General features: G+C 37.9%; 1 protein-coding gene and 1 long non-coding RNA gene across 2 annotated transcripts; one reads left to right on the top strand and one right to left on the bottom strand.

Moving 5' to 3' along the window:
* Positions 1-572: 572 nt before the first annotated feature.
* Positions 573-2819, bottom strand: LOC134652045 (uncharacterized). Its single transcript, XR_010097147.1, has 2 exons — positions 2513-2819; positions 573-755 (listed from the first exon to the last, which is right to left on the bottom strand). It is a non-coding gene; the product is annotated as an uncharacterized LOC134652045 (long non-coding RNA).
* Positions 2820-8466: 5647 nt separating this feature from the next.
* LOC134652459 (uncharacterized) lies at positions 8467-10216 on the top strand. Its single transcript, XM_063507651.1, has one exon. The coding sequence runs from the start codon at positions 8733-8735 to the stop codon at positions 9312-9314; it is 582 nt and encodes a 193-aa protein (XP_063363721.1). The 5' UTR covers positions 8467-8732; the 3' UTR covers positions 9315-10216.
* Positions 10217-10599: the final 383 nt, after the last annotated feature.

The following is a 10599-nucleotide window of genomic DNA, read 5'->3' as shown; positions in this document are numbered from 1 at the left end:
GTGCAATGATATTATTCTGTGATCCATCCTTGAGATCACTCTTGAATATTTTTATTAAAACAAAGCAAGTGAATTTGTCATAATACGCCGCATTTTATAACAAATCTTTTTGACATTTCTTAAAGAGGACCTAACTGATTTTACTCATTAGAAAATATCTATGTCTTGAGGTTACGTTCTGATTGCGGCTGTAGCTGTGTTGCTGCAGAAGTGTTGTCACAACGGGAAACGTTCGATCTTCTTAATAAAATGTGAGTTAGGTGAACTTCCCAATGACGACAGCAATTCAGCAACGACAGCAACGTAATTTATCAAGTAAATTGCTTACTTATTAGGAAATTACAACGCTGCAGTCTTAAATCAAATGCAACCTTTAGGGAAACCATATTGGCCTACAAGTATACATTGATACCATGGTAATTAATAACGACGCAACATCACTAAAATTACTATACCCTACAACAGAAGGTGAGAAGATAAACAAAAGAATACATAAACTGACATACTTATATTAATATGTATATATACAAAAGGTAGACAATAATTCAATAATGAACTTAGTAGTAGCTATATCCATAGTTGTAGCCGGATCCTGGGTAGGCGCCGTAGCCGCTGCTGTAGGAGAGTGGGGAGTAGCCGGAGTACCCGTAGTAACCGGGGTACCCCGACGAGTACCCGCTATACCCGTAGCCAGAGCCAGGGTAGTAGTACTGGGGAGCGGCCAAGGTGACGGCCAACAAAGCAAAGACGAATACCTAGAACAAAACATAAACCGGTGAATACAGTTGAAAATAATAATATATTAATTAATACCTTTTGTTACATTTTAATTATGAGTTTCTGTATAATTTCTTTGTTATTTACATTGAACTGTTCGGTGCAACAAAGAATATTTACTTACTTACTGGCAAACTGAGTATTATTTAAATAACAAAATATTTAGTTATTTACATAAGATTTCATTTTGCAATGGTACCTAATGCCTGTAGAAAACTTTATTTGCCAAAGCTTTAAAAAAAATTAATACATTCCATAATCGCTCCTCTACACGATGGGCCAACGCCGGCCACTCCAAGGGACGCATTTATGCGTTAGAGGGAGCAAGTGATATTGCTATCTCATTCCACCGCATGGCTGCGTCCCTTGGAGTGGCGAGCCATAAGATTACAGTGTGTTTGTGACAATCAGCGCCACTTCTCCCTCCACCGACTTCGCATTTTCTATCACTACACTTTGTAAAACAAATTCCCCCGCCGCGTCTGTCTGTGAAGGTATTTATGTTCGCGATAAACTCAAAAACTACTGAACAGGTTTTCATGCGGTTTTCACCTATTAAAAGAAGAAAAATAATGACAAACACATTAATAAAGTTATATGGAGCAATTTATTGTTATTAAATAGCTCGTTTATATTTTAAACCAAAGTACCTATCTCTAAACGTAAACAATTGATTCATAGATACTGTCAGTTATTAATAAGCCTTCACATTACGATTAATCTTTTTTGTTACATGAAGCATGAAGATCCATGAGACCATAATTGTCATCATAGGTACCTAAGTATAAAAAAACGACATCCTGGTCAATATATTAAATATCCCGTTGCAAGCCCTTTTTGTGTCGTGTTCAAACACATCTATACTCGTATGGTACACAATATGTACCTATTATATTTGTTGTAATGATGTTTGTTTATTATTTAGTTATATGACAATACGAATATATCTACATAATAAAAAAAAACGTTGCCGGCCTTTAATAAAAGCAACTTTCTATTCCTTTATACTTTTTCACGGCTACACTACAAAATTTGTAGGTTCGGTGAAGGAAAACATCGTGAGGAAACCGGACTAATCCCAATACGGGCCTAGTTTACCCTCTGGGTTGGAAGGTCAGATGGCAGTCGCTTTCGTAAAAACTAGTGCCTACGCCAATTACTGGGATTAATTGCCAAGCGGACCCCAGGCTTCCATGAGCCGTGGCAAAATGCCGGGACAACGCGAGGAAAAAGAAGAAGACACTACGAAATTTTTGGGGACTAGGAATGGTATACCTAGACTGCTTTATTTTTGAAATTTTAACCGCCTGTAGGTCTAGAACAGGTGTGGTGCGATAGTGACTCGCCCGCGAGATAGACTACCCGACTTTTTGTAACTGTATTAATTAAAGAGGGACGGGTACCTACCTAATCTATCCTGCAGTCGAGATACTGTCGCCCTGCTCCTGTGCTAGTGCTGCAGGGAGAGTGAAGGGAAAATGGACAGACTGAATCCTACGCAGATAGAGCCATTTGGACAGCTACCAGTAGGTATTATGCAATAAGAATGAGAAACAAAACATTTCAAAACAATGAAATTTTCAGGATTTATAGTCTATTCAAAAACATAAATACTCGTAGGTATACCTATTATACATATAGCATACCTACGTGTGTAACAGATTTGTTAGAACAAACAACACATCAAATTATGAGTCCAGAATAATACTACCACATTAAGTGTATTTGTACTCACCAGCTTAGCAAGCATGTTTATTTTAATAATAGGTACTCGAGTTACTTTTAGAAACCAACAAGAACGGTCCTTTGGGATCACTAGTGTGCCTTCGAATCGAAACTGTTTATTTTTATTATTCCGACTACATTTATATAGGCAGTTTCCGTCCTTGGGACTGCTGGAACAATAACAGAAATACGTGTAACGTCTCAGTGGACATTTAATGTAAATTATAATGAATTCATACAAACGCAATGAAGACGGGTCTGGCATGAGCAAATAGGTCGCCTTTGTTAATTCTCCAAAACCTTAAGCTCGCAAATCGTTGCTCTGTTTTATTTAATGGTAGTCGCATTCCAAAACGACGAATAAGTACCTAAATGTACTCTGAACAAGGATAATGTAAAATACAAAACAGTTTTAAGCATTGCCAAATCTAGTAAACACTTAAAGTTGACCAAGTACGTACCCTATTACGCCTAATTTTATGCTCTTGAAAAACAGTATGACAACTACACATGTTGTTTGATGGTGCTCAAAAACAAGATACGTTTTAGGCGAGTCAGGATGTATTAGTGAGCTTCTATTGTAATCGAGTACGATGAACTTGTAAGACGCCCTTGCTTTGTCATTTTGTCATCCGACGTCAGAATATAGATCATATACATAGGTACCTACTGTAAAGATCAAGGTTGACAGTCAGATATTTAAGCCTTAGGTTTCTGGACAAGGTAGGATTGAGTTTGTGCTCTGACTCGCATTCAACATGTTTGCTAAGATTTAAAACCATAAAGAGAGTTAAACCATAAACCATAAACCATAGAAGTTTTAAAACCATGAAATCTGTGCTCCAGAGAAATTTTCAAAGTATCATTTATTAAAAAGTGGCAATTGTAAACTACACCTTAACTTTTAGTGCAGACTCAATTTCTAATTTAATAATTACTTAGCCTAAGTTCTTAAAAATAAAAAACTTACCATAGGTACTTATTTACAAAAATATCCCCTTGATTGTAATCCAATCGTTTTGATATAGTCGGCGATAGTTTAAAACTAAGGACAGTGTCATATTAATATAGCACAGTTATAATTACAGATTTTACAGACGAGTAAATGATATTATGTATTTTTACAGTTCACTCTTTTTGCCCTGCTGGCTGTGGCTTTCGTCGCCCCTAACCCTAACCCCCAAGTGGTGGCATACTCTTCCGGACTCGACTACGTGTACCCTGGAGCGGTGCCTTCTTACGTATCGCCCGTAACCTACACGGCCCCCGTCGCTTCCGTGGCTTATTCCGGCCTACCCACAAACGCCGTCTACTTCCGCTAACTTCAAATAGTCGAGCCTTAGTCATGTAACGTTATAAAACAATGTTTAATTAGGATAGCATTATGTAAGACTATGATGTGAACGATTATCCTTGTTAAACAGCGTTTTGTAACTGCTACCACCTGCTACTAATATGGGAGCAAGGTGAAGGTGCCTTCACTGGGAAAAATTAGGTAAAGAAGAAATTGTTCTCTTAGACAGTGTGCACAACCGACATTTTTTTTTAAGTTTTAGAGCCTCTTTTTGGTGAAGAAAAAAAAAACACTGATTTTCTAAAGCCAGCCAGTGTTTGGCGTAGTAGGTAACAACAGTGCCACAATGGGTGAACGGGATTATTATTAACTAGCGACCCGCCCCGGCTTCGCACGGGTTAACAAATTATACATAAACCTTCCCCAAGAGGAAAAATTATTAAAATAAATTATTAATTATTAAAATTATTATAGTAGTGGAGAAATTATTAAAGGGAGAACACGAAATCGAGCGAACGAAATTCTAAAATCGCTGGTGAATTTTCTCATCACGTTCATAAATCATTCGTTGCAAGAGGGGGCGTAAAGCCAGGAAATAGCAACATCAAAACAATCTCTATTTGACGGCTCATTTTCAAGACAGATACCTACCTATTACCTATCTAGATTTTTATGGAGAGTATATATACCTGCACGTATTTATAAATCATCAAGGTATCTGTAAAATTTCATTGAAATACTTTAAATTCAGTGGGAAATGCCACAGTGGGAAATCGAACCACTAAGTCTACTTATATGTATGTAAGTATACGTATTGACAGCAAGCATCCTCGGAACCTTGCAGAATGATATTCTTGATTATTGATTAATACCTATTCAATTTAACTTTAAATTTACTTAAGTTATTTTTTTTTGGTTTGTTCCTGGTTCGTCGTATTCCTGTTTCGTCGGATTCCTGATTCGTCGAAATGTCAATATGAAATGAAACTATGCACCGTGACTTCACCTTTGTTTTTAATATCAATTGAAAACATATTTACAAACGAAAAATTCAAACAAAACTTAACAGCAAATTAACTTAACGAAACAAGAATACGACGAATCAGGAATCCGACGAAACAGGAATACGACGAACCAGGAACAAACCTTTTTTTTATTAGTTATATTTATAATTTTTTACTAAGTTATGTAGGTACCTGTTTACTATTTTACCTACCTCTTTTTACCTTAATCTCAAGCCGCCCAGACGTCAAAACTTTCCAAGACAAATGCAATTTTGATTTGTCAAAACAAAGATTCAAATTAGAATGGAACAGGAGACCTTTTTATAGGGCTCTGGGCGGCTCGAGGACTTTCTATATATTGTTATAAAATAACATTACCTACCTATTATGAAAGGTAAAGGTCAAAAGGGTTAAGAATATGGCCCTTGTTTACAAAAAATGTGAAAGGTTCAACAACACGTGAACGTGATCTCGTATAATGATGTACTCCGTGATTATAATACAGCGGTATGGGTCATTCAAATCAATGGCCCTATAAATTGTATTAATATAATAAGTGAATATCCATTAATAGCCTGTTTAAAGTGCCTGATAATAATTGAATGGAGTTTTAGACGTATGCGTCTTTGCTCTAGTTAAATAAAAAGGCGTTTTATTTTATATAGTACGGTGAATACGGTGAATAGTTCGGAAGTCAATTTTAACCATGTGAGCACGTGAGACCGGAATAAAGACAATGTGTCCTATTACCAAGATAAGTTTGAGATGGCCGTGGCTGATGGAATAAACAAAAAGGTTTCAAAGTAATTAGGTGTTAATGTAGTAATAATTAAAGTATTTAGTGGGTTTTAATTAGAGCAATATTCGAGGTTGAATGTTATATTTGCACTAAGGGTAGGTATTCATTTGTGACAAATATGTTTTTTTTTAAGTTTGCTTTTGAAGTAAAAAAATTGTATTCTATAGGCAGTAGGCACTGACTTTAAAAAAAAGGTCAAACGGGAGATAATATATTATGTTGGCTAAAGGCACATAGGTCGAAGTTGCACTTTATCCACAAGAGTTGCAAAGTAATTTCATACAATATTTGAGTTGTTTCGTCATGTTGGCGTGGATTGGACTTGATTTCTAATGTTTTACAGTTAGTATTTGCTGCGTTGAGGTATGGTGAAAATTTTTGTGTTTCACTCGATAGCAAATTTTGTTTAGAACGCTGAAATTTCATCTACTGTATATATCACTTCCGCGGTAACAGACAGGTCGAGTTACTTTTAGCAGGGATTATTCTTTTAGCCAAGTTAACATAATGCTGAGATATTTCACACCTTCTTTTTATTAGGGTTCCCGTTCCCAAAGGGTAAAAACGGGACCCTATTACTCCGCTGTCCGTCCGTCCGTCCGTCCGTCTGTCACCAGGCTGTATCTCACGAACCGTGATAGCTAGACAGTTGAAATTTTCACAGATGATGTATTTCTGTTTCCGCTATAACAACAAATACTAAAAACAGAATAAAATAAAGATTTAAGTGGGGCTCCCATACAACAAACGTGATTTTTGACCGAAGTTAAGCAACATCGGGCGGGGTCAGTACTTGGATGGGTGACCGTTTTTTTGCTTGTTTTTTTGCTTGTTTTGCTCTATTTTTGTTGATGGTGCGGAACCCTCCGTGCGCGAGTCCGACTCGCACTTGGCCGGTTTTTTTATAAATAGAGGTCTCGTGGCATGGTAGAAAAGTACGTCACGGAGTAGTGTGTCGCGACGGCGGCGCCGAGTTTGTTGCACAACAAAGAACGTGCACGTGCACCATGCCACTTCAATAAAATGGCTTGTAATGAAGCCCTTTGCTGTTCTAAATTGAAAACGTGTTAGGCAAACAATAAATAAAACATTTTTATAGCCTCCGTTAGAGGCCCTTCCCTTAAATCAGCGGTCGGCAACCCGCGGCCCGCGGGCCGCATGCGGCCCGTGAACCTGTCACTTGCGGCCCGCAAGCCTCCCTGGCTATTTTGTATGTAATATTGACAAACGATAATGTCTAGTCTAGTCATAAATACATATTAACAAAGTGCGGCCCGCGTCAACTTCGTTACCTAGGTACTATGTGGCCCTTGGCTGCTAAAAGGTTGCCGACCGCTGCCTTAAATGATCCAATCATTTTTGGATTTATTACCAAATAGCGACCAAAATGTGTATGTTTAGGGTTGAAATGGGTTATATTATCGTGATACATTATTGTATTGTAAACTAGCGACTCGCCCCGGCTTCGCACGGGTTAACAAATTATACATAAACCTTCCTCTTGAATCACCCTATTTATTAAAAAAAACGCATGAAAATCCGTTGCGTAGTTTTAAAGATCTAAGCATACAGACAGACAGACGGACAGACAGCGGGAAGCGACTTTGTTTTATACTATGTAGTGATGATTAACAGAATTCATATGGTAATCATCCTTTTTTATCGCCATGTTATGGTACCTATACAATATACATATCATAACGTTGTGTTGTCACCAAAATTTTTACAAAAAAATAGTCCAATCAAACTCCAAGAAACCGATATGTATATTATATTTCCCAATGCAGAGCATAGGCCTCGTCATGGTTTGGTTCTCACACATCATAGATTTTCTTCGCAGATCTAAGTATATATGCAGATATTACTTCACCGGAGGTGCAAGAACTAGTAAATATCAAATGATAAATTGTTGAATAACCGTGGCTTTATTAATGAAAACAGAAAAGAAATACATGATTATTGAGTCTTAAAGTAAACCTTTAAACGTGGGAATGCCGCCTGCTTCCTGCGTGGGAAATGCCGCCTGCGTGATGGTCACCTTGCCAAGGGGGCAGAATTTAGGAAGTCCTTGTACGTAGGTAGGTAAGGAAGTATTTATTTTCACATTCGTTTTATTTTTAGGATTCTCATTTAATCCGTTTCAATATTATCATTAAAAGTTTGTACTATCTTTAAGCTTTTATTTTCTTACCAGTAATTTATTTGTGTAAATAAATGTTTTTAGTAAATTAATTTAAAATACTAAAATAAATCTAAAAATGGCCTTTGTGCCCGACGATGCTACACGACCCCGAATGGGATAAAATTATACTCAGAGCAGAATGACAATGTGCAGGCATTATTAAATTCCGAGAATCTATTGGTATTGGTACGACCTGGGGATCGAACCAACACCTCCGTTTTTAAAGCCGCACACCTTATCGCTAGACTATTATGCAAATTGTAAACAATGCAATATTTAATTAATGCTGTTGCATGTATGTCAATTTACTAATTTTAACAATGAATTTATAACAGAAAAGAATATTATGATATGATATATGTTTATGAATAATGTAGTACCTATACCATTTAGTAACCCCAAGTCTACAAAGCGATACAAACGTTAATTCGCCATAAGTACCTACCTAGCGGCGAAATATTTGGACTACTTATAATATAATTTTATGTGATATTCAGGGTTAGGTAAAACACTTATACCCGAAGTGTTTTAAAGTTGATGATGGATTTGATACTAACGAAACACACAGTTTATACCTACCGATATATCGGTTTATATGCATAAAATATTTCCTAGCACTCAAAAGATCATTGACTATAGGTATGTTGTTCTAGTTTTATTTCCTTGAAAAGTTTCAATTGTACCACTGTCCTTCGGGTCCTGCCTACCAGCATAGAAGGCTCGTAGCGGACGTGTGCATCTGCAGGCTTCTGCGACCTCTCCACTGCGCATGATCGGGGAAAAGCTTATAAGCCGCTCTCTCACCTCTCGCCAATCAGTTCGCAAACACATCTCGTCAAGCGATCTATGCTCTGCAAAACTCGCCCACATCGGAAAAGTTTCGTATCATAACAACATTCACCTAACATAAAAATATTGTTTCAACGTCGAAAGTAGTGAACTGTCGAACTTATGAAAATACTAGAAGTTAATATTGTGAAGAGTGAGAAGTTCGTCGGCGATTTGCCGGTGAAACTAGTGGACCAGCGCTCGAAGAACCCTCGACGCGAATCAGTGACTCCGAAGATAATAGTGTGTCCACCGATGGAAGAAATGGCGGAACCTGCTCCGGCGCCTCGCGGTGGAAGGCTGCTGCGGGCGCTGAGCAGGAGGCTGACGCGGCGTTCCGCAGACGCCGACTCGCTCGCCAGCTCCAGCAGCAACGACAGCGTCAGCTGTGACCCCAACAGGAATGCTGGCGACGACCATTCATCGTGCGCCACCAGTGAATCCGGCAGCGATGGCTCAGACCACCACCGCCGTCATCGCTCTACAGTCTCGCTACGCCGTGTCTTCCAAAGCCTAAATCTAACATCGCGATCACAGTCAAGTTCACCGACCGATCGTCAGCGCCAACCCAAAAAGCAGACCCAACCGAAGCGCATTCTACGCCCACCTGTCACTTACACTTACGTACGCGGTCTCTCCGGTCTGCCAACACAGCGAGTGCCCCGACATGCCGTATACAGCCCTTCAGCGGGACTCCACCGATAAACCCTAACAAGTGCTAATCGACTGTGTACCATAATATGGAGTGAACACGGACGGAGATCAAGACTGGTTAACATTTAGTAGGTAGTCTAAATACCACTAGAGAGATATGTCTCACCATATCAGTAGTTGAGTACTGAAACCTGAAGGAGGTAGCTGACGACGTTATTGTCTTCACCAAGGACCAAGAAAGAGGCGACGATGGGTGCCTCTGGGTCCCGCTCGCTAGGTGTAGTTTTGTGCTGTGACACGTCTCACTAAGTATATAAGGAAAAATAAGACTGTGTCATACCGATTTGAATTTTGTGGGTCCGTAACTTAAACATAATTATATAATGTTTCAATTGCTACTCTCTGGTATTTATGATTACAGATTTGCACTGTAGAACACCATGTGAATTACCTCTAGGCTAAAAAATTCCCACTCAGATTATTTAAATCACTGCAAAGATAAATTTTGTCACCAGTTCTCCAAATATTATATACTTTTAAATCGAATAGTCAAAGTACCTACTTGAAATATTTGTATGTTTCCTATTATTCAAGCATAGTGCCTTTCACGTTTATAAATTACTGAGAAAACCTGTAGACTATAACTATACCGCTGTATTATGTACCTTACTAGAACCATCACGAAGTATTGTACCTGGTGTTGTGTACTTATGTACAAACACTAATGTCTGCACTTACATAATTGTAAATCCCTAATGCTGTGAAGAGGATCGAATTTGTACATAAGTAGACTTTGTCTATAAAGTATACTCAGTACCTACATTTAACAATTGTTATCGACATAGGGAATCATAAGTAGTCGAAATATTGCATCTCGTAAATTTTAAGTCATTTTTATTGTAGTTATAAGTTAGGTTTTCGTATTTAATAAAAATAAAAGAATAACAAAAATATTTATGTCTTATCAATTTAATAAAACCCTCACCAGTTGAAATTCACCGACTCGCCGATTAACACTAAAATTGACATATCATGATCACGTCACGACCTAATAGACGAGTCAAATAGGTTCATTCATATTTATTTTTTATTATTAACTGTGTTGTCTCTTTAACGTAGTCGTACCTCTTTACTTAAAAATGAGAAAAAAAAACATATTATTTACATGTAGGAACATGATGAGCTATGAGCATAACAGATAAAGTTCCTATAACTTGGTCAATCAGATCTTGACAGTAGAAAAAGACGGCAAATTTGAAAAATGTAGGCGCGAAGGGATATCGTCCCATAGAAAATTTGAATTTCGCGCCTTTTATTACTGACAAGATTTGGTTGA

This window comes from Cydia amplana, chromosome 11, assembly GCF_948474715.1.
Source record: "Cydia amplana chromosome 11, ilCydAmpl1.1, whole genome shotgun sequence".
In the NCBI taxonomy this organism is placed as follows: Eukaryota; Metazoa; Arthropoda; class Insecta; order Lepidoptera; family Tortricidae; genus Cydia; species Cydia amplana.
This window is presented reverse-complemented; position numbering and strand designations above follow the sequence as displayed.